Consider the following 25,995-nt stretch of genomic DNA (forward strand, 5'->3'; position numbering starts at 1 on the left):
AGTATAGAATTAAACTGTGTGTACTGTTCATAGTACTAATGATCCTTGGTAGTTTCTCAATTATTTCAGGCAACGGTGAGGAAATTCTAAAGAAAATATAGAAGGAAGTCAACTGAATGAAATGTCTTCTCGCTCTCTCTCCAATTCCTATTACAGCAAAAGTGGTTATAAAAGTTCCTAAAAAGAGAATGCTAGAATTAACCAGTGTTTCAAGATGCCTGTTTTAATTACATTATTTCTCCACCAGAAGATAGAAAAGTATCACATACATAACTCTGGAAAAAAAAAAAATTCTTGAAAGCAAAAGTATGTTAAAAATCTGTTATACATTGACCCCAAAATTATGTTATACAAATTCTAGGTTGTGAAGAAACATGCAAACTTCAAATTTCAAATATATAAACAAAAAGGGCTCAAAAAATTATTCATCGCATCTGGTCATTCTATTCAAATCAATTTAAATATAAAGTACATTTTTAAGAAATTACACTTAATTGTGGAATCACTGGAAGATACTGCTATAGGATATTCTTAAATAAAAAATGTTCACTATAAAAATTATTTTTAGAAGTAACACTTTTCCCCTTCTCTGTGATTTATCATTATTTTATTAACAAAATGATTATACATTCTGACTACAGGTACTGAGTATCAATTCTAACCTTACACATGCCATATTCAGTATATACAATAATAAAGAAAAATAATTACCTTGAGAATTTAAAGACAAGTTCTTTGACAAGGACCCTTCAAACAATGGTGAGTTCTCAAGTTGCTGCATTAAGAGACTTAAGAATTCTTGCTTTGATCCAGGCTGCTCTCTTCCAAAATGATCATTTTCATTAACATACACTATTTCAATTGTATATGAAGGATTAAAGTTTTGATTTCTGAATCCATCTAAGGCACTATTCCAGATATTGGCTTTGTTGATAAATACTTTTTTAGGCTTTTTCTTAACTTGGAATCCTAACTCTACAATTAGAGTCGAGATATCTCTTCTAAATTTGCTGCCTTGCCTATAAAACATGAAATTAGATATAGAGGTAAGTACTCTAAAGTACTTAACATGACACAGTAGTTATACAGCCAATAAAAAAATAATAGAGAAAAGATTAAAAGGAAGTTCTTCCCTAGTTCAGTTCAGTCGCTTGGTCATGTCCGACTCTTTGTGACCCATGAATCGCAGCACGCCAGGCCTCCCTGTCCATCACCAACTCCCAGAGTCCACCCAAACCCATGTCCATTGAGTCAGTGATGCCATCCAACTATCTCATCCTCTGTCGTCCCCTTCTCCTCCTGCCCTCAATCTTCCCAGCATCAGGGTCTTTTCAAACTCCCACCCAAAAGCAGGCAATGGTTGCCATGGGAAGCAAACAGCAATAACCTTAGTTCTAAATTCTTGATTCCTTCTGCCCAATCTTCTACCAAATTAAAAGCATCTAATGTTATAAATGATTTATAATAATGGTGACAGATGATTATACCAAATTTGATCAATCCAGCAGATTCAGGTATTAAGAGCCAAGAGTTCTAACTCTTACTTCCTGGCCATATTTGCTTAACTGCACCTTACTTCATGTTCACTAGCTTCTTTAAAAGTAGAGCACACTAACTTCTGCTTATTACATAATAGACCTATAATTTTAAGAGATTACATATTTTAATTAGCATTTATAAACCCTAAATAGTAAACCCTCTAAATAACAAGTATAGCATCTGGAAACTAGTTAGGAATGCAAATTCTTGGGTCCCACAGCAGATAAACAGAATTGGAACCTCTGAGCATGAGGCCGAGCAATGGGTCTTAACAAGACTTGCAGACAATTATATAGACTAACTCAATTGTTCCCTGCCTCAGTTTCTCCATCTGTAATTAGAATTAATGAACTCAAAATAATCCCGTTAGAGGCAATGTCCATGGATCATCTTTCTACATCAAGTTGGGGACTACAGTTTGAAAAGCACTCTCTCAAACTACAGTAAGATCAGCTAATACTCTAAGTGTATATAGAGCCATACCCTGTTAAAATTTTCTCAAAATAAAGTTTTATATATTTTTTTCCAATTCCAAATACATACCTCAGCACATCTTTACGCTGGTCTCCAGGTGATTGTCTGGCTAATTTAGGTGAAGACTCCTCCAATAAACAATCATTTATTCCCACATTAGTGTTGGGTAATGCATGTTTTTTGGCTTTCTCGAATTTGCCTACAGATTTAAAACCCAATGTTAGCATAACAGACGGCTTCCTAGGTGGTGCTAGTGGTAAAGAACACACCTGCCAGTGCAGGTAGATGTAAGAGACGCAGGTTCGACCCTGGAGGAGGGCATGGCAACCCACACCAATATTCTTGGCCTGGAGAATCCCATGGACAGAGGAGCCCAGCAGGAGACTGCAGTTCATAGGGATGCACAGAGTTGGACGCAACTGAAGCGACACAGTACACATGCACACAGTGTAACAGAAATACAGGTGGAAATTTTTTAATATTCATTTAAATGAAAACAACTTCATTCAAAATTACAGCATATTACCTGCGCTGTAGAGAATACTTCTACATTCCAAACATTCCCAATTTTCTTCCCATGACTGTAGTGAGGAACAGGCTAAATGTGTTCCGCTAGAACCACAACACTGACAGCGCTTTATTTCCCATTTGCTGAGGACATAAAGAGAAGCAGATATTTACATTCAGTATTAACTTAAGCATCAGCACCACCACAGGCCTCACTGCCCATCTCACACACACAACCAAAGAAAGGAAAATTATCTGATACTGTATTACTTTTTCCTAGTGCTTTCCCCCCTATTTATTACATTTGTAATCTCCCTCTTTGAATAGTCTCTTTTTAAAACTATTTATTTTTATTTATTTATTATTGGCTGCATTGGGTTTTTGTTGCTGTGCACAGGTTTTCTCTAGTTGTGGGGAGCGGGGGCTACTCTTCAGTTGTGGTGTGTGGGCTGATCACTGAGGTGGCTTCCCTTGTTGCAGAGCATGGGCTCTAGGGCTCACGGGCTTCAGTACTTGTTACACGTGAGCTTAGTAGTTGTGGCACACAGGCTTAGCTGTCCCTACGGCATGTGGGATCTTCCTGGACCAGGGATAGAACCAGTGTCCCCTGCACTGCAGAGCGGATTCTGAACTATTGGACAACCAAGGAAGTCCAATATTCTCTTTCTAAAAATAGGGAATCTAAATAACAATGTGAACGTGCACATACACCCAAGAATATAAACATTGGAAAGAATATGACTGAGAAGGAAAAAAATTTTCTTTTATACTTGGAGATGGTTATGCTCATAGGGAGACTGCTATGTCAATGTGTCTGACAAGGAAGAAGCATTCAGTAAATACACTGTTTTACCTAAAATACTCTTTCCTATTCAAGGTAAGGAATTATCTCCTATAATAAGCTTGCTCAGATACCTCAGATACTTTGTAGCTCACTAGGATCCAGACTTAGTACCTGACCTCCATTCATACTCCCTCTCATTTGCTCCCTGCCAGCCCCCACTCCCAGTGTTTCCCTCACTGCTTTGTGACCTGTGCCAGTCTGCATCCACATTTTCTGTATGGCTGCGGGTTACGCTGTGCAGACTCCTCTCTGTTTGAATATGAGTACATCTGTCTACATGGAGATGGATGTACTCCCTGAATGTGTGGACACATGGGTGATCAGAGAGGTAGCTGCAGAACTTTCCCTCTGCTAGGTGTGGGCAAATCTCTGTGGAAATGGCTGTACAGGGTTGTGTCATCTCTGTGTCTCCCCTATTCCCCAGATAGTCCTGCCAATGGAGGATGAAGAGAAAGATGACAGCTAACATAAGTGCTTATATACCAGGCCCAGTTCTCACCCTTTACATGTAAAGTTTAATCCTCACAATTTTAGAAGGCTGGAAAAAAGTTACCACCTTTTAAAGAAGAGGAAACCAAAGCAGAGGTGTGTAATTCACATGCCCAAACAAACTGACACTGCTAGTCTCAGAGTGAGGCTTCCAATCCAGTTTACCTGGCTTCAGGCCATGCTCCTAACCACTACACCATGCTGCCTTTCAGCAAAATTACCTTCTGATCACTAGAACAAAAGGGAGTGAGATTGTAAAGGAAGCATTCAGACAGCAAGAATCTGTGTCCTAGGAGAAAAAGCAAAGTAGCTGCCGGAAAGAGTAGCAAAGGATTAGGTGACCCATGGTATACAAGAAAAATAAATAAATTATAATCAAAATAACCTACAATGGATTTAGAAAATGTCAATATTAATGAGCATATTGCTTCTTAGAACTCTAAAGCATGTTACTGTCTACAAAGCACATTTACAAACAGTCTCATCTCTGCCTCAGCACAACTCTTGAGTGGGGTATTTTAGTGCTTACAAATGAATAATCAGGGTCACCAGATCAAGTAACTTAGACCACAATACACATTACTCGACATCTTCAACAAGATCTCAAGCCTTAATGAATCTTTAGTGGCAAAGACAGATTTAAATAACATCAACTATATTGTAACAAGCACAATGAAGGAGAAATTGAGCCCAGAATGGGGAATCAGTAGTAGCTTCTTAGGAGAAACCTTCCAAAGCTGCTAAGACTTCAGCAAAGTAAGTAATAACTCACCCAGCAAAATCACTTTCCATAAGAAATAAGGCTCCTAATATTCTGCTCTGCACCTTAAGTTTCAGTTTGTCATGTTAAAATGTATCAAAATTTCCTATATAAATGTCAAAAAAATTAATTTGTTACTTTTTCATAAAAATAAAAATACTCTTGATTTCTATACACAGTGTATGGGTTTCCCTGGTGGCTCAGAGGTAAAGAATCCACCTGCCAATGCAAGAGACATGGGTTTGATCCCTCGGTCAAGAAGACCGCTTGGAGAAGGAAAATGGCAACCCGTTCCAATATTCTCGCCGGGGAAATCCCAGACAGAGGAGCCTGGTGAGCTACAGTCCATGGGGTGACAAAGGTTGGACATGACTTAGCCACGAAACAACAACAACACAGTATGTACACGGAAGGCACAAAATGATTGTCAAGATCACAGCCAATGTCCGCTGATACTACAAAAGAATAATCAATAAATTTCAAATACTAAGCCTTTTTTTTTTACAGTGATCTAAAATAAATACTGATTGATTAATCTAGTTTCTTAACTTCTAGAACAGTGTCATACAACAGAAATATAATGTAAATCATATATATAATTTAAACTTTCCCAGTAATCAGATTTAAAAAGGTAAAAGAAACAAGTGAATTGATTTGAATATTTCTGAAATATAATCATTTTGTCTGATGTAGTCAATGTAAAAAATTATTGACAAGATATTTTAAGGTCTTTTTTTTTTCTTTCTTAAAAAAGCGGAATTGCATCACTCCCAGAATTTATAGTTTGAAGACCTAACACCCAGCACTTCACAATGCGACTATATTTGGAGATAGGACCTTAAAATAGAAAATTATGGAGACTTCCCTGCTGCTCCAGTGGCTAAGACTCTGCTGCGCTCCCAATTCAGGGGCCCCTGGTTGGCCCTGGTCAGGGAACTGAATACCACATGCTACAACTGAGAGTTTGCATGCCACAACGGAGTACAGAAGATCACACAGCTAAGACCCAGCACAACCAAAATAAAGATATATATTTTTTTAAAAGATAAAATGAAGTCATATGGGTGGAGTTTGAATCCAATGACTGGTGTCCTAATAAGAAAAGATTAAGACACAGAGGGGGATACAACTAGGAGGAAGCCACGTGCAAGCTAAGGACAGAGGCTTCAAAAGAAATCAAACCTGCCAATACCTATACCTTGGACTTCGAGCCTCCAGGATTGTGAGAAGACAAATTTCTGTTGTTTAAGTCACCCAGTTTGCGGTATTTTGTTATGGCAGTCCTAGCAAACTAAGATACATGTTAAGTGTTCAGTGTGTATTTTACACTTGCAGCACCTCTCAATTTGGAACAGCCACATTTCAAGGGCTCACTGGTCAACTGTGGCTAGTGGCTACCACAGTAGAGCTCTAGAAAACAGAGCTTCATGAAAATATACCACAAAAGTTACAATTACGCCAGCTGCAATAATTTCTCTGTAAACATATGCAAATAAATATTTAATAAACATACCTCATCTCAGATTAAAACTTCAAACCCCCTAAGAGCAAAATACTTCACTAACTAGGAAACCTACTTTCTCAAGTTGAAGGTTTTAAAAAGGACACTAAGTACAAGTGAACGTTCCCGTTTACCTATCAGGCACATTATAGTCTCGCCCTTCTTTGCAACGACATCTTCGGACATCACAATGCTCATAGTGCTGCAGAAGCTCTTGATAAGCATTTTCCTCTAATTCCCAAGATGCATCTCTGTAAAAGAAGCAATATATAAAATGGACTTTGGCCTTAAATATTACATAAAAGGATATCAATCTAAAAATAAACTTGTTACAAACTTAGGAACAAGAATAAAATTTGTTTTTTTAGGATCAATCATTCAATTCAAAATATAAATCCATGAATGTTATCTTATCCTATAGTTCATTAGTCTCAATGAATTTCAAATATTAAATGAAAAATTAAGTAGAAATTTTCTGAAACTTGTATTTGTCTTAATATTTCACTTCCAATTTTTAAAATTTCAAGTTTAGTACCATTATTTCTGGATTTTCTCACCTTTAAATATTAACAAAATTCTTTTCATACACTTTAAATTTAAGCCACATCTTGATTCTCATATAATTTATACATACCATTCTGAAGCCTATTATACTTTTGTATAAGTCCATGAATACGGTACACAAGTGAGGTATACAATTATTAAGAGACTGTTAACAACTAATGAGACAGTTAAGTCACAGTGCCTGGTCCCAAGAACTGGCAATCTGAGGAGGAGGAGGAAGTGGTAGTGAAGTAGGCTTTAGATTTCCCTTTTTGAAATGGCTGCTTATCTATGAGTACTTTTAATCAATATAAATGACTATTTCCATTTTTATTAAATTCTACATTTAAAACATCTTTTCATCAAAAGGCTAAATGTAACTCACTTTTCAGGAATATGAATTCCCATTCTCAACATCTCTTTCTGAAATATATCACTATTATTGCATATAGTACACCTAAAGAAAAACACTCCTGCATTTACTGCTTGCACCTATAGTGGAAAACAGAAAATACATGGTTAATAATTTAACAGATTATCAGGTTATGAATTATATAGCTAACAGAACATGTGCTACTTTTAACATATTATGAAATTTTATTTATGTTAGTGGTTCATAAACTTTGTTAAACTAAGTTATCGCACTGCTAAAATTTAGAGATATTTCTCGCAGTGGGAAAAAAATATTAAGCCAATGAATTGACTGTTCTTTACATCTCTCACCCATGTGTTTCTCAACCTTTTGTATCTAATGTCATTTCTGTTCCCCAAAATTGTGTTGTCCATCACTCTCTGTGAATAAAACAGTAAAAACTTTGGTTACTTAATCTAGGAAGGATGTTTAAATAAATGATACATATAAAGCATCCTTGGTTCTGTTTTTAACTCAATCTCTGTTAGTTTCCTTTCCAAGAGGGAAGAACATAAAACCCATTCTCACTGACTCAACAAATACAAATACAGAAGCAGCAGGCAGAAGATATTCAAGAGAAAGAGTAGCCAATTCTCAATTTTAAAAACTAGAAGCATACATTAAATAAATATTTAATCCCCACTATATAGGTACCAAACACTATGCCAGTACCAAAAACAAACATAAAATGACTTAGATTCTGTTTCAAGGAATTCTTGTGAGTAGGCATACAGTATAAATGTACTTTTAGGAAAGTACACACAGTAAGAGAAAGGAAGAAGTACTGAAGTTTATTTAAGAGCCTGGCAAAAATGTAACAGCAATGGTAAGGTCAAAGTTATGTTTGGAAAAAATAGGGATCTGCCATGAAAATAAGATAAAAGATAACACAAGGAAAGGGAATAGCACATATTAACTCTCAGGGGCAAAAGGAGTACATGTGATTAGGGAACTTAATCTCAATATCCTTAAAGATTACATGCTGACCATACTGAACTAAATAATAAAAACACAAAGATAAGTCAAAGTCAGTAGCGTGAAGAACTGACAGGGAATAAGGCATGCAGGAGCCAACAGGCTCCAGCAAAGGACTAGTTAATAAAAAAAGAAAAACTGTCTGAAGTGAAATCACCAAGGGCTTAAGATACAAGGTGGCAAAAAAAGGATACACAAAAAATATTAAGCAGACCTGAAAGACTTGGAGAATGATTTGTGGATGGTGAAGAAAGAAGTGAACAAAGAATCCAGGTGTAGCACACACACAACATGTGAAAGGAAAATAACAAGTTATTAATGAAATCTCTGCTGAACCTAAAGGATCTTTGAGCAGTAGAAATGGAAAGAAAAACAGCAGACATGAAGGATACCAAGACCACAGCAATGATGGAGAAATCCAACATGAACAAGAATAGTGACAATTCTTGCCGTATACAGAATGGAAAATCTCTATCAATTTCTTTGATACTAATCTATAGTCTCTCCACACAAAATCCTGATATATACAGCATTTGTAGAAGTCACAAGTAAAATTTGCTTTTGTTGTTCACTCAGTCATGTCTGACTCTTTGCGACCCCATGGACTGCAGCACACCAGGCTTTCCTGTCCTTTACCATCTCTTGGAGTTTGCTCTAACTCATGTCCATTGAGTCAGTAATGCCATCCAACCTTCTCATCCTCTGTCGTCCCCTTCTCCTCCTGCCTTCAGTTTTTCCCAGCATCAAGGTCTTTTCCAATAAGATTGCTCTTTGCACCAGGTGGCCAAAGTATTGGAGTTTCAGCTTCAGCATCAGTCCTTCCAATGAATATTCAGGGTTGATTTCCTTTAGGATCGACTGGTTTAATCTCCTGGCAGTACAAGGCACTCTCAAGAGTCTTCTCCAGCACCACAGTTTGGCGCTCAGCCTTTTTTACTGTCCAGCTCTCACATCCGTACATGACTACTGGAAAAACCATAGCTTTGACAATATGGACCTTTGTAGGCAAAGTAATGTCTCTGCTTTTTAATATGCTGTCTAGGTTTGTCATGGTTTTTCATCCAAGGAGCAAGTATCTTCTAATTTCATGGCTGCAGTCACCATCTGCAGTGATTCTGGAGCTCAAGAAAATAAAATCTACCTCTCTTTCCATTGTTTCCCCGTCTATTTGCCATGAAGTGACTTGACTGGACCCATGATCTTAGTTTTTGGAATGACAAGTTTTAAGCCAGCCTTTTCACTCTCCTCTTTCACCTTCATCAAGAGGCTTTTTAGTTCCTCTTTGCTTTCTGCCCTAAGGGTGGTGTCATCTGCATATCTGAGGTTGTTAATATTTCTCCCAGCAATCTTGATTCCAGCTTGTGCTTCATCCGAACCCAGCATTTTGGATGATATATTTTGCATATATATTAAAGAAGCAGGGTGACAACATACAGCCTTCATGTACTCCTCTGCCAATTTTGAACCAGTCCATTGTTCTATGTCCAGTTTTAACTGTTGCTTCTTGACCTGCATACAGGTTTTGCAGGAGGCAGGTAAAGTGTATGATATTTGTTTAAAATTTGCTTGAAAGTGAAAGTAAAGTCGTTCGTGTTCAGACTCTTTGCAACCCCATGGACTGTAGCCTACCAGGCTCCTCTGTCCATGGAATTTTCCAGGCAATAGTACTGGAGTGGATTGCCATTTCCTTCTCCAGGGGATCTTCCCAACCCAGGGATTGAACCTGGGTCTCCTGCATTGTAGACAGACGCTTTACCGTCTGAGCAACCAGGGAACCACATATAATTCTCATCCTACTGCATAGGTTTGTTCCTCCTTCAACTCTTTCTATTAATGGAGTTCAGAGATTAAAAAAACTTCTTCTTTAGGTATGATTATAGCTACCTAAACTGGGTAAACTCCATTTACTATTTCAGTTAGGACTTGTACCAGAGTGGAAAAGCCACTGAAGCTCCTTCAAGAAACATGACTCAAGAACAAGTTCTGTCCTTGTATGCTCTAACCATGTAATAAATGATTGTTAATATTTACATCACAGACAGGTGTCCACATGGCTATGATATTATATTACACCTGAGTAAAGTACATCTACATTTTTGTTAGTAGTACTATTTCTAGTTTTTAATGACAGAATTAGAAACTTAGTACTTTCAGAGTTCACAAAAAGTCCTATGAATACTAGGTCAAATTGGAAAACCTGTTTCATTATTAACACAAAATGAGGCAAATCTTATTTGCCCTGAAAAATAACACACTACTATACAAAGTTAACAAGACGATACATTTGACAGCAATTACGTTCAAGTAATTCAAATATAACCCCTTAATTAAGATAATAACTTTTTAGAGATTCTCACATAATGTGAACTTCTTCTTCAATAGATAAAGATAGTACTTCATGATGTTTAGAAGGGCACTCTCTGGATCCTTTTATAAACACTATTTTATGAGAATTAATAGACTTTACTATTTACCCAACAAAACAGGCTGCATCCTGCCACTTTTAATTGAATAATACTAAAAAGAAGAGTTGAAGGCTCATACAAAAAAAAAAAAGGCAAAAACAGAAAGTAATCAAGCTTTACTACTTGGACTACTGTTAGTACTATTAAGATTTTGTTGAAATATAAGAGGATTTACAATATCTTCTAACTTAAAAAAAAAAAAACTTTTGTAGATAATTTGTAATCAATCAATACTAACATTTCATTTTACTAAATAATAAAAGCCAAACTTTATAAACAGTATAAATTTAAGTGATTCATTTGATAACTGGCATTATCAACAATAACTGCCTATCAATTGACACTTTGACACATGTATATTACATATTTGATGTTATTAATAAGTGGGATCTTTTTAAAATTTTAAACTACCTTCTGAATTGAAGAAACTGCAGATTATTAAACTACCGTCTGAATTGAAGAAACTGTAGATTATTTAATATTGTTTTATGATATTCAATTTACCTGAAAATTCATCATCAGGTTTGACATACAAGGTGGCTTTCAAAGAACAAAAGACAAAGAACAAAATACAAAGAATGTATTTCAATTCATTAGACAGTAATCAGTTTAATTTCAAACGTTATAATAAAGTGTTTGTGTGTGTGTGTGTGTGTGTATGTGTGCCATTTCTTTCTCCAGGGAATCTTCCCAAACCAGGGATCGAACTTGCCTCTCTTGCGTCTCCTGTGCTGGCAGGCAGATTCTTTACCACTGTGCCACCTCAGAAGCACATGACAAAATGTTGACTAAACTAAAAAAAATAGACCTCTTAACATTAAATTATCCTAGCTTAAAATTTATTATTTTACATATCTTGGTTTTTCTAAATTTAAGCATATAAATAAACTTGGGAATTAAAGACTATTATTCTTTGTGATATACAAACAAATTCCTTGGGTAAAAACAGTATTTTCTAAATTTAAAAATACATTAAAAGGCAGTATCTAAAGTATTTACCAAAACATTACTTGTACACTTCAACAGAGTAATTTTACATGTAAAATTTTATTCAATAAAGCTATTTTAAAAAGTTACAAGTAGTAAGAGCTAAAACACATGTCTATTCTAATTCAAATCAACAAGCAACATACTTTATATCAGAAAATGTTTAAACTATCTTACCTGCAAACAGTCTCTATGAAACCAAGCATTCTTACAACAAGGACTTCGTAACACGTTGTAAGTCGGAACAGGCTCTATAAATTCCAAGCAAATGGTGCACAGTAAGGAGTCTCTACAATTATTAGGTGTAATTATTTGAACAGGTCGATGTTTCCAACAAAATGACCTAAAAATGTAAATTAATTAAAAACAACATCTAATAAATTATAAAGCACAACTAAGCTAGCATTACAATTCGTATCTATTAGAGAAAATTCATTTGTCTCTCTCACAATTAACTTAAAACAGGCTGGGCAAATGCCACTGTAAATCAGTCTCATCATCTATAACCAAGGAGAGCTAGATTTTCCAAATGTGAACCTTTTGGTGGTGAGATTCACCTCACAGAATTTCAGCAACTGATACTATGTTGAGAATTATGAAACATTGTTAGTAACAGTATACACAACATTTGTACTCAAACCTGCACAAAAATCAAAGGGAAGAACTCATACTTAAAATATTATTTTAATAACTAAAGTACAAACAATAATTATTCTTAACCCAATAAATTTATTTCCATTTGCATTTTCTACACTGCGGTTTTCATACATAACAATCAATTAAATAGGTCAAGAGCACAAAGACTAAAAGAAATAAATCATTCACGATAACAAACACCAAATAAAATCTTGATGTTTAGAGCTGAACTCAAGAGACAAATATTTTTAGGGGCATCCCAGGGTAGTTATTTTTTTGACTGCATCAAATTTACATGTCTTCAATTTACTCAATAAGAACACAGATAGCCCTGTGAAAGAAAGTATTAAATCTAAAAAGTAACATAAAATCTAGAATTATGTAAGATGGAAATTTCTATTGAATGTGAATAAATTAACACTTCCATATTATATTCTAGGGCTGAAAGCTAGAGGTGAATATTAATCATTAAGGCCATTACAGATATTGTAATTCTCTAAAGTACCCATATAACCTCAGTGCAACTTTGAAAAGAAATTTTACAAAGGAATTATATAATTAGGGAGATCCATATCCATTTTCCACTTTTCCTTTACATCTGCTTTCATATTTGACAGTTAATTAACTCACGCAAAATTGCCAGTGAACTGGAAAATACATTCTCTCTGAAGTCCACATGGGAAATGATAACTTCGTTTACATCGGGGTGCGACACACCCAATTGAAGCACCCGTTTTCTTGCAAACAGAACATTTCTAGAAGAAAATATAAAAGCAGGGATTATAATGTAGAAAACTTGAGTACTATAGGTAAGACCAAGGTATAAATGAATATTCTTTGTGGAGAGTCTGACAATTACTTTCACCATACAATAGCTGTGGTTATAGTATATTAAAGACATTTGCTGAAAAAAATTGTTTTACTCAGAAACAATCTAAAGAGTCACTCATATAACAATTTCTGATAAAGGAACCATCTTTAATCTAATGTGGGTGAGACAGGAAAGCTTCTTTTCCTTCCTACCTGCTAAAATATTTTAAACTGAAGGGTTTGTATACATAAAGATTATACATGAAAGTCTCATTCAAATTTCAACAGAAAACACAGTTAGGAAGTATTTATTATATACAGGACAACAGCAAAACAATTCTAAAAAACAATTTGTAAAAAACTGGCGAGGATCACTCAATCTTAAGCAAATGAAAAAGTGTTAAGAAACCTATAGTAAGTAGGTTAAGTAGTGGTTCCCCAAAAGTTATATTCAAGGCCTAATTCCTGGTACCTTTGAATGTGACCTTACTTGGAAACATGTCTTTGTAGATATGTTAAAGATCTCAAGATGAGTTCATCCTGGATTTAAGGTGGTCCCTGTAAGTCCTTATAAGTAAAAAGAGAGAGAGATTTAAGACACACAGCGGAAGGCCACATAAAGATGGAGGCAGAGATTGAGGTACGCTGCCACAAAGCAAGGAGCGCCAAAGGCCATCAGAAAAGAAATATGAGCAGATTCTCCCTCAGAGCTTCCAGAAGAAGTCAGTCCCTCTGACAGCTTGATTTGGAACTTCCGGTCTCCAGAATTCTGAGAGAATACATTTCTGTTTTAAGCGACCCAGTTTGGGGTAATCTATTATAGCAGCCCTAGGACACGAATACCACTGCCTCTAACTTAAATATCAGTATAGTATATAAACAGAAAAATAATTAGATGAATCAATCATTACTAAAATACAGAAGAGTACTTCATATATCTTGGAATCTTTGGGATGACCATCATATTGGCCACTGATGAAGGGATTATACTGTCCACCTGTCAAGCACTGCTAGGTTGTAGAAGGAGACCTTGCTAACCTAAGTCTCTCCGTGTAAACTGACACATGGAATTCTATTTTAAGGTCGGAAATCGAGACACCTCTTCAGGATCAAGAAATTCTCACAGGTTCACAATATACTCAGAGAGGATATGATGTCTTAAGAAAGGATTTCCAAACAGTACCTGTAGAGGCCATCTTTCATGACAAGTTCACTATCACCAGAAGACTGAGAAATTTTGATACTAATACTCTCAACAAGGCCCATAGGTAAAGGCCACTGTTAACCTTTTCTCCAAGGTTTTCCCTTGTGCCTTAGAACCTCTACTTTATCATTACCTCCTCTGTATCTTGGGCTTCCATAGTAGGTCAGATGGTAAAGCATCTGCCTGCAATACAGGAGACCTGGGTTCAATCCCTTGGTCAGGAAGATCCCCTGGAGAAGGAAATGGCAACCCACTCCAGTATTCTTGCCTGGTGAATTCCATGGACAGAGGAGCCTGGTGGGCTACAGTCCATGGGATCGCCAAGAGTTGGACATGAGTGAGCAACTAACACAAACACCCCTGAATCTCGAATATCCTTAAAAATAACCACTTTCATATCTTTGTCTCAAACAAAATAAAATTCTCTGGATGCTTCCCTTATAGAACTTCTTGTATGAAGCTGCTTATTTTTTCATCCTCCTTAATTTCCAGACTTGGCAAGGAATGGACATGAAATACAGACAGAGGTAGGGAGAAGGACAAACAGAACATTGTTTTAAGTTCTGTGCTGCAGACTGTAGGCCATTACTCTACCTTCAGACTTAAAAAGATCTGGTCCTTGAACCTAATGTCACCTAACTAACTTCCTCCAGACTTTGGCACCCTCCTCTGTATTTTAATTCTTGATATCATTCTAAATGACTTCTGTACTGATAGGACAATCTTTTTCTTTTAGTTCCTCAATTAAAATGTGTCAATGCACTTCATTTCCACTTCAGTGTAATGAAGAGTCCTTCCATGCTCTACCATGGAAGTCATCAATTCCAGTACCCCATTCTCTGAAGAGAAGCCCCTGTACTTCCAATCTTCTCGTTCTGTAACTCTCATGGTTTCTACTCAGAACACATGGAGACCTATAGTCTATTTCCTCACGTAAGAACAGCCATCACACAGAAGATTCACAGACTGTAACTGGATGAACAAGGAGTTAAAGTTCAGAATACTTATCTCGGAGAGCAGGGGAAGGCACTGAACATAAGCAAACCATGTCACAGAAGAGCCACAAGACAGAAGGAGACCATAAATGACTGGTCTGTAGAGCTGTGTAGTTTCCATCTCAATCCAACCCAGCAACTGAGGCATAAGAATGAAAAGTAAATAACTGGATTGCCTCAGGATAGAAGGTCTGAAGAACAGTTGAATAGAAGTAGGATCATAACTCTGATGGTAAGAGTGGATGAAACGATGGGTAGGTTAGAAGAAGACAAGCAGTAAAATCAGTATTGCCACACATGTTATCCAAGGTTGGTTTAGCTCTTTCATTTGCAAAAATACAAAATTTTCTAGAATTTACTGTGTTTGACAAAAATAAGAACATAAAATCAATGTCTTATCAATTTCTAGTAGAGAATGTGATGGAAAAGACTTCCTTGATACTGACAATATTTATGGTGCAATGAGTAAAGTAATTTACTTACCAGTTTAGAAGCCCTAGTCACTTCTTTCCTGATATCTTCTATTAGAAAACCATAAACTCCTTCTTCTTCTTTACCCCTCTGCCAAATTCCACTTGACATCAACTATGAATATATTCTCAATTAGAAAATAAACTCTAAGAAACTTGTTTGGAATAAAAAATATATATCTATAATAGTCCAATAAAAATGGATATAAAACAACTCAAATTTCAAGTATCTCTTACCTATAATAGTTATTTTTCATAGTCAAAGAGGCTACTCATATTCTTTGATTTCAAAGACACTATATATTAACAGGTTATATAAGTAAACTGGTTTCCAAAAAGTATCACAGAAAATAACAGGGAAAGGGAAGGAAGACAAACAATAAACACTTATGATCAAGTTTTAGGTGGGAAAAAGTGGCAAATACTAAAAGATGTATACGTAATAGTAATAAATACTATGGAGATAATTATCAGTGATATTTCAGGTTAACTCTATAAATCTAGCTGGATTCTGAATCATAAAAGATGTAATTATAGAGACTCTATTTAATGAAAATAAATTTTTAAAAATAGGTTTTAACTTCAGTTTAAATATATTAAGGGAACATGAATCAAGGGAAAAAAGCATGAAGCTGTGACTAAGTACTGGCTTGCAAACCAGGATCTGTGCCCAACTTTCCAGAGCCCTAGGCAAGTAATTCAGTGCTTCTAATATTAAACACGAAAATAAAAACAACAGACTAGGTTGTTTCCAAGTCTCTCAGCTTAATATTCCGTTACCATTTATAATATTACTATACCTTCCCATTCACAATGAAACGCCAGTCTTTTAAGTGTTGAGCTAGGGTCAGCATGTTTTGGGATTACTACACTCATTAATAAAATAAGAAAGAACATAAGGAAAATTTTGATATGACCAAGTTAAATATATTAAATAACTCAATAACACTTCAGACTTGTGATTAGAGATTTTAATAGGTGTATCTTAAAAATTACGAAAAAAAAAAAAAAAAACCCAACCCACTGACTAATAATAGCTCTCCTAATTCTATTACATAAACAGTAAAATGAACTCTTTAGAAATATAAAAAGGTTTTCTTTTGTGATACAAACTATAAGACTCTGTGTTGCTATTGTTTATTCACTAAGTCCTGTCTGACTCTTTTGTGACCCCATAGACTGTAGCCTACCAGGCTCCTTTGTCCATGGGATTTCCCAAGCAAGAGTACTGGAGTGGGTTGCCATTTCCTTCTCCAGGGGATCTTCCTGACCCAGGGACTGAATCCACATATCCTGCATTGGTAGGCAGATTCTTTACCACTGAGCCACTTGGGAAGCCCCATAAGACTCTAAGCCCTATATGACTCTGTCATGTCAACTTCATGTTCCCCTAAGTCTTGGCACAAAGTAATTAGGTTCCTAGACCAGTTTACAAACCTTAGAGAAACACCAAGAATTTATGTTAGAATATTACTCAAGGAAGCATCTAAGTTTTAACATGGATGCTGTTGTAAGAATAAAAATACACCCCTAAATTTGTTGATACTCCTCCCTTAAAAGTGGTGGGAACTAATTTCCTTCCCCCTAAGTGTGAGCTAGAATTATGATTCACCTCTAACAGAATAAAGGAAAAGTAACTGTGGTACACCACTATAAAAACTAGGTCGTATAGTTCCATCTTGGTGTATATCTATCCCTTTCTTTGTTACTTGCTCTGGGAGAAGCCAGATGTCATGCTGTGGGCAGCCCTACAGAGGTGCCCAGGAAGTAAGGAACTGAGGCCTCCTGCCAAGAGACAAGAGGAACTGAGGCCAAAAGCCACATAAGTGAGCCACTGGAGGTGGATACTCCAGCCTGTCAAGCTTTCAGATGACCAAACCATGCTGACATGTCAACTGCAGCCTCATGCAGAAGAGGCCCTAAGCCAGAACCACCCATCTCAGCCAATACCACATTTCTGTGCCCCATAAACCACTGAAGAATAGAAACAGAGTCACAGATGTAGAAAACAAACTTACGGGTACCAAAGGGGAATGGTGAGGGGGTGGGGAGAAGGATAAACTGGAAGACTAAGATTGACATATACACACTATTATATTAAAAATAGACAACTAATAAGCACAGGGAACTCTACTCAATACTCTGTACCCTATATGGGAAAAGAATCTAAAAAAGAGTGGATATATGTGTATATATATATACACATATATATATATATAACTGATTCACTTATAAGCTGCTAAATGTCACTTATAAGCTGGACAATTAGTTAAGCAGCAATATATATCTATTGCAAGTGCCAAGGAATACTGTATATACTCCTGTAACCTTGGCATGCTAAGGAAGTGAAGGTACCACTAATATCTTAAAGCAGATTCAATGAGATGAGAAGTTGGTAGAGGGAATGGGGAACAAATGAGAGACAAGTCTCAATATATCATTTTTTCTTGCAACTGAGTGATCCATAAATTAACCTATTTCCTTTTCCACAAATATTACCTATAGAGTCAAAATTTCTCTTTTCAGGTTCTCTGGGAAAGAAAATACTTTTATTTTACTTCCTGAGCCTTCAAACAGGTCCTTTCTGAGAATTATCACTAGCAACCATGTAAACAACAAAGTTGCAAAATGAACAACTCCCTTACAGACTTGTTTTCTTTTTCCACTGAGGCCCCAAAGGGTTAGACAAAAATAAGCAGGTAATGATGACAAGTATTTCTATGTATCAAGTCATTTCAGAATCTTAGAATTTGATAAATGAAAAATCTTATTTTTACATAGCAAAAGAGATCCAGGAAAGTTAAATGACTTATCCATTTCTCAGAAACAAGCCATCAGGATCAAATTCTCTTTAGAAGAATACCAAATTTTTAGGATTTAATTAAAAATTATACTCACCAAACAATAGTAATGTACAGTGAGATTCCATTTCTCATTAGTTTTCTTTTCTCCATATTTAATAGGACAGTCATCATTTTTTCGACAGAAAACACAAGCTAACAGTGAAAAAAGTAATAGATATAAAAAAATTTAAACCAAAACCAAAACCAAAACCAAAAAAAAAAAAAAAAAAAAAACCTATGGAATTGGTGTTTCTCTCAACGATGTGTTCAGTTCTTTTTGAGAGAACAAATTACATTATATTGTTTTCAGTAAATTAAGACTTTCAATACCTATTTCTAAAACAATGTGACTTTACATTTTAAAATTAATCTTTAACAATAAATCCCAGTGTGTTGTTAAATTGGCAACTTATTGAAAACAACCAATCAGTAAACTCTAAAACTTCCTCCACTAAACCAATGATAATGCTGCCAAACCCATCAGAATCAACTTTTCAGAAACTCTGAAATCTGATTTAAAAACTTGAAATAATGAGAAAAATGCTTAATAAAGAGACAAGCTGCCAAAATTTGCTGACAGATCTGTGGCATTTTAACTTACCTGCCTACTATCCCTCACTCTCCAATCAGCCAATGGCCTTAAGCCCAGTATCAATGTGCATTGTTTCTTAGGCCATGTTCTTGGTGTGGACTGTCTAAGAGGAGGTAGTATGGACCTTGCTAGAGAAATGTGATTGTGTGTGTTCTGACATGTATGGTGGCTCCCCAGGGGATGGGCTCAGATGCCTGCCCTTCTTTCATCTGTGTAAGAACTTTCTCAGGGCTGGAGTCTGACTGTCAAAAGCATTTAAGACAAATATACTAGAGGCAGCAGCTTGAAGCAAAGGATAACAGGGCAAGTAGGCAAAGACCAAAAAGGCTAGGAAAGAAGAGACTAATAAAGGAAGATTACATGGGAAGAGGATATCACACGCCCAAGGCTGGATGCATGCTCAGAAATGACCCTAAGAACTCTAAGCTTTCACCTCTGGCTGATCTTTAGGCTTGTAGACTCATAGAGTAAGGCTATATGGAAAAGGAATGATCCCAATCAATAACTTTATTTTAACAATAAAGAACTAGAAAAAGAATATATTAAACCCAAAACTAGCATAAGAAAGGCAGTAATAGAGATAAGAACAGAAATAAATGACATATAGAATAGAGAGAATAAATGCAAACAAAGCTGGTTCTTTGAAAAGGTCAAGAAAACTGCAAACCTTTAGCCAGAAAAAAAGAGAAGACTCAAAACTTATAATAACTACAGAAATCAAGAGTGTGGTACTGACATAAGGACAGACATACAGATCAATGGAAAAGAGTCCAGAGATAAACTCAGGTATCAATGGTCAATTAAATTTTGAACAAGGATTCCAAGATCATTCAATGGGGAAAAATAGTCTCTTTAAGAAAAGGGGCTGGGACAACTGGAAAGTCACATGCAAGATAGTAAAACTGAATCCTTTTCCATAAACTATATAAGAATTAACTCAAAATAGATCAAAGACTTAAACATAAGAGCCAAAAGCACTTAGAAGAAAACACAGGGGGTAAAAATCTTCAAAACCTTGGTTTAGCAATAGTTTTTCATCAGATACCATATGACACCAAAAACAAAGGCAATAAAAGAAAGAAAAAAAAGATAAACTGGACTTAATCAAAATTTAGAACTTTTGTGCATCAAAGAAAACTATCAACAAAGTGAAAAGTCAATCTACAGAATGGTAAAATACATTTGGAAATCATATACCTTTTAATAGTCTAGTGTTCAGAATGTGTAAGCTTTACAACCCAACAAGAAAAACACAACTCAATCTTAAAATGGGACAAAGCATCTGAATAAACATTTCTCCAAAGATATGGCTAAAACAAAATATCTCAAATAATAAATGCTGTCAAGGAGATAGTGAAATCAGAACACTCATATACTGCTAGGTGAAATGTAATAATAGTACAATCACTTTGGAAAATAGTGAGCAGTTCCTCAAAAAGTTAAACACAGTTACTATATAACAATTTCACTATCGGTTATATATAATACCAAAGAATTAAAAACAGATGTTCAAACAAATATTTGTACATTAATCTTCATAGCAGCACTGTTCACAATAGCCAAAAAGGGAAAACAAATCAAATTTCCATCCATCAAACAGATGGATGAATGGGTTAACAAAATATACAATGACCATATAACGGAGTATCTTTCAGCTATAAAAAGGAATGAAATACTGATATATGCTACAACAGATGAGTCTAGAAACACTATGATAAGTCAAAGAATCCAAGCACAAAAGGTCACATATTACATGATTCCATTTATATAATAGATTACATTATCCAAAACAGGTAAATCCACAGAGACAGACAAAAAAAAAGCAGGCTGGTTGTCTCCACAAGCTGAGGACAGGAGAAATAAGAAGTAACTACCTAGTGGATAGTTTCCGTCCGGACTGATAATGCTTTGGATCTAGACAGTGGTAACAGCTACACAACTCTGAATGAAGTGCCACCTTTCAAAACAGTTAAAATGATAAATTCTACATTCTATGTATTTTATCACAATAATAATAAAACTTTAAAGGCAAATTGCAGAGTCAGGGAGATCTGAGTTAAGACCTAGTTCTACACTCTTGCTGTGTAACCTTGAACAGGTCACATAAACACTTTATGGTTCTGGTTCCTCATCTTATAAAAATAAGGACAACAATAGCACTTACCTCAAACTATGACTTACTGAGCATTAGATGAGATAATATATAGCAATATAATTTAAAAGATATGGCACAAAGGTAGAACTGAATGTTATTAATATAATTACCAATCCTTTCTATCTTATGATATTTACTTGTACATCATATTTCTAATACCGTACTAACAAAACAAGGAAAAAAATCACCAGTTGAAAAGATTGAGTATCTCACGGCAGTTAATCAATACAAGATGGAATGAACGTGAACTCTAAACGACTATATGGAACATAAAGCCCCTATCTGTTCAATCTTCCCTAACCAATCTACACCAGAGTGTAACATGACCAAGTAATAAATGTTTATTATGTTAAACCATTAAAACCTCAGGGTTTACCTATTACAGCAGCTAATCTTATTTACCTTATGTAATACGTAATCAAGAATGGATGTTATATGTTGAAAATGTACTGTATCTGTCAACAGGTTACTCACAAAATAGATTCCAGGACTGGAAAGAAACCAATACTTAATATTGTGAAACATCCATCCTGTATTTGCTCTCCCTCACTACAGCTCACCAAGCAGTAACTGGAAGCCCCTTCCCTCAAAATTTCAGCACCTCTTCCTCCCCAACACAGAGTAACTGACCACAATAATTCCAGCAAATTGTCATTTGATTATTGCAAATCTTACACCAGCAACTCCCACCTTAACTTCTTCATCCCCAGCGCCTATACTTTCAACTACAAGTATGTATGCAGCTATCAAGAGGAAGAGGAATACAAGGAATTAGCCAAGACTGCAGAAGAGTCCTCAAAGTGAATGCTGGATGGAGCTGCATCGCTATATGCTATGGACTTGTGCTTTCCATCTGTTCCCCTCCTCCCTTGCCTGGTACCAAGGCCCTGGACACAGAACAGACCAGGTTTCAGGCATGCATTTTTCTAAGTAGGTTACTTTTGTTTTTATTTGTACTTTGCATATTAATTTTAACATTTAAAATTCTGTAAAATTGTTCCAACTTTACGATTCTACACCTTCTACCTAACCCTTCAGCAAATGATACTGGTTATGTTACAGTAATAAAATGAACACATTCATTCAAGTAAAAAGCTGAGACAAACTTAAGAAAAATACTAACAAGATAACAGTAATAGGTGATATTTACATTTGACAAATATAAGAAGGTAGCCCATGAACTACTAAGTTTCAGAACTAGTAGCATAACTGATAGAAGTCCAAAGGTAAAAGCAGGAAAGCAAAGTAGAGGGAGGTTTAAGGGCATAAATTTCCTTATCCAACATGATAGGCAGTTAATAGATACTCTGTAAGTGAGAGTAAAGATTCAGTTTCAAGTGTAACACTTTTAGAGGCAATCAAACAATAAATTTTAAAAAGGGCAGATCAGGAGAAGTAGTGGCAACTGAGTATAAAGTAACAATTAAAAATTTTCATCTTCCATAGTAGCAAATCGATACATACTATTTATAACTAATACATGAAGAAAACAACTAAAAGTAAAGTCTACATCTGTTTGAGGAGATGGTTGTGAGCACTAACAGGTAAGTTTTCCTTTTCATGTTAAACTATTATACATGAACTGTTCTCATTTATTTTATCTTTTGTAAGAAGAAAAATCACACAAAAAGGTTAAAAAATCATATTTATTAAAGAAATAATAACTGTTTTGTTCAAATACAAACCACATTTGATAAACACAGAATATACAAATAAAATTTGGCAAATTATCCTTTTCTAGCAGATTTTTGTTGAAATTAATACATAAAACATTATACTTCAGTATACAGAAACACAATCTAAGCATGGATCAGGAAATTCATTCCTAGTGTTTGAATAGCAGTCTAAAAGATTAATTGTAATTTAAAAAAAAGCAAGAATTATATATCATAATATTTTAAGTTAAACTTGAAAATATTTTAAATATGATTACTTACTAGAATTCTGTGAGCCTCCAGGTTTATTTTCATTCATTTTACTAGGAAAAATAAGAATATACAATCAGACATCTTAATTTCAAAATTCTCAAATTACCCATTTTATTTAGATTTAGTCAGTGTATGATAACGAACAAGCTGCACGATCATTTCTTACTCCAGTACTTTATTTCCTCACCTTTCCACACCTAAGACCAGTAATTTTCAACAAAGGCGGTAAATTCTGGGGACAGTGTTGAAATTGGAAGGAACGTTTTTTAGTTATCAAGAAGATTAAGATGACTACTGGTATTTACTGAAAAGGAGACCCAACTCAGGACATACAAGGAACAAAGAGACTTAAGACTTTCAACTTTCTAGCAGTTTCACAAATCTACTGTGGAAAATTCCATAAACACATGATTACAGCACCTCACCTAAAATAAACATAAAAATTTTAACTTATAAACAATATTTAGTCAGTATCCCACCAACAGATTTATATTTGAGATTCAACTTCTCCAGCTTATAATTTCTTACCCTTCCCCCTGCAGATGAATTGCAACTACTGCTTACTTAAGTTTATTGGATTGATAATTCAGAATGATTGAGGTCCACAACACAGGTTACCATGCAAGATTATAAACTAATGTTTCTTTATAAGAAATCACAGTTTCTATGTGGCTATGTCTTGTCCTCCTCTTTCCCTTCAAACTATAAGGACCTGGGCATCTCTCTTGGTCCAACACTGCAATGAAATTCTGTCTAGATTTTTATAATATATGTTCAGACAACTATAAGACTTAAAAAAAGGTACCTAAAGTTTCTTAATCACTAGCCTCAGAACTGACCTAAACAAGTGTTTTTGCATCTTTTCAAATAGAAAAGAATAAAAGTGAGTATCAATCTCACATATCACCGAAAAAAAAAAAAAATACAGGAATATATAGCACTTCATGCTGAAAAGCCTCCAAATATCACTGGCAGCAAGATGATGATCATAAGAAAGATCTCCAGTGCTACCAAAACATGAACAAAAAGGTTTTTCCTGTTTGCAACAATCTAATAAGTACTCTATATAGCTTTTCAAAGTGTATTAATACACAGTATTCCACACAGACCACTGGAATAGAAATAAAGAGCCCAGAAACAGATTCAGACTTTTCTGGTCATTTGATTTTTAACAAAGGTAACAATGAGAAAAAGAAGTCTTTTATCAACAAATGATGCTGGAAAAAATGGATCTCTGTATGGAAAATTGGGAAACTTGAGATTCACACTTTACACCATAAATAAAAATTAGTTTCAAGTGGATCATAGACTTTACTATGAGAGCTAAAACTATTAAAGTTTTAAAAGAACTTCATCAAATTTAAAAGATTCTACCCATCATAAGATATCATTAAGAAGGTAAATTCTGCACGCCACATACTAGGCGAAAATATTTGTAAAAGTGTGTCAGACAAAGACTTGTATCCAGAATACAGAAAGAACTCCTAAAACAATACAAAGCAAACAACTAAGAAATGGGCAAAAAACATGAATAGACACTTCATGAAGCAAGATATACAAATGGCCAGTAAACATGTAAAAAATGCTCAACATCATTAATTAGGATGATAAAAACTAAAACCACCATGAAGACTACTTTATACCTGTAAAAATGTCTAAGATTAAAAAGACTACAATATCAAACACTGGAAAGGATATGAAGCAACTGGGGAATTTTCATAAATTGTTGCTGGGAATGTAAAATGAAATAATCATTTTGAAAAGTTTTAGTAGTTTCTTAAAAGTTAAACATATATACCCAAGCACCTAGCCTTTGATGTAGGAGTTTCACAGGCAGGTATACATCCAAGAGAAATAAACATATAAACTAAAAACTTTATATAGAAATGCTCATAGCAGCTGTCTTCATGATACTCCCAAACTGGAAGCCTACAAGTCCATCAACAAGAAAACTGACATGCAAATTGCAGTATATTAATAAAATGCAATACTACTTAGCAATGAAAAGGTAACAAGTGCTGAGGATGCAATAAAACAGATGAATCTACAAACAAGCTGCATCAAAGAAACTGCACACTATTATTATCTATATTATTCCATTTACATGAAGTTCTTTACGTTTTTTAAAAAAGTAACTTATCCGGGAAAAAATACCACAACAGTACTTACTTGTCTCTCAACTGGGAACATGATGGGAAGTAACTTGAGTACCCCACGTCCCAGGCCAGAAGCAACGCCTGAGAGGAGATACCCCACATCCTAGGCCAGGGGTGGTGGCTGGGAGGAGCAACCCCACATCCAAGGAGTGGTGGCTGTGTGGGCGCAGGAGGGCCTAGAGGAGCCATCCCACGTTGAAGGTCAGGAGGGGTGGTGGTGAGGAGATACCTCATCCAAGGTAAGGAGCAGTGGCTGTGCTTTGCTGGAGCAGCCGTGAAGAGATACCCCACGCCCAAGGTAAGAGAAACCCAAGTAAGATGGTAGGTGTTGCAAGAGGGCATCAGAAGGCAGACACACTGAAACCATACTCACAGAAAACTAGTCAATCTAATCACACTAGGACCACAGCCTTGTCTAACTCAATGAAACTAAGGCATGCCCGCGGGGCAACCCAAGACGGGCGGGTCATGGTGGAGAGGTCTGACAAAATGTGGTCCACTGGAGAAGGGAATGGCAAACCATTCTTGCCTTGGGAACCCCATGAACAGTATGAAAAGGCAAAATGGTAGGATACTGAAAAAGGAACTCCCCAGGTCATTAGGTGCCCAATATGCTACTGGAGGTCAGTGGAGAAATAATTCCAGGAAGAATGAAGGGATGGAGCCAAATAAAAACAATACCCAGCTGTTGATGTGACTGGTGATAGAAG

At 35.6% G+C, this 25,995-nt stretch overlaps 1 protein-coding gene across 3 annotated transcripts in view; it reads right to left on the reverse strand.

The window, feature by feature from the left end:
• G2E3 (G2/M-phase specific E3 ubiquitin protein ligase) overlaps positions 1 to 25,995 on the reverse strand; it is a 74,070-nt gene that overhangs the window by 19,711 nt on the left and 28,364 nt on the right. Inside the window, exons 2-11 of one of the 3 annotated variants that reach the window (XM_040257176.1) lie at positions 23,139 to 23,179; positions 18,510 to 18,607; positions 15,625 to 15,726; positions 12,763 to 12,887; positions 11,674 to 11,839; positions 7,043 to 7,149; positions 6,249 to 6,365; positions 2,540 to 2,664; positions 2,083 to 2,212; positions 712 to 1,019 (exon numbers count right to left, since the gene is read on the reverse strand). In XM_040257176.1, the coding sequence (XP_040113110.1) occupies positions 712 to 1,019; positions 2,083 to 2,212; positions 2,540 to 2,664; positions 6,249 to 6,365; positions 7,043 to 7,149; positions 11,674 to 11,839; positions 12,763 to 12,887; positions 15,625 to 15,726; positions 18,510 to 18,607; positions 23,139 to 23,179 (1,319 nt within the window). The remainder of the gene's footprint in view (positions 1 to 711; positions 1,020 to 2,082; positions 2,213 to 2,539; positions 2,665 to 6,248; positions 6,366 to 7,042; positions 7,150 to 11,673; positions 11,840 to 12,762; positions 12,888 to 15,624; positions 15,727 to 18,509; positions 18,608 to 23,138; positions 23,180 to 25,995) is intronic. The other 2 variants (XM_040257177.1, XM_040257178.1) reach the window with 2 other exon arrangements.

The sequence above is a fragment of the Oryx dammah genome, unplaced genomic scaffold (assembly GCF_014754425.2).
Source record: "Oryx dammah isolate SB20612 unplaced genomic scaffold, SCBI_Odam_1.1 HiC_scaffold_16, whole genome shotgun sequence".
NCBI lineage: Eukaryota > Metazoa > Chordata > Mammalia > Artiodactyla > Bovidae > Oryx > Oryx dammah.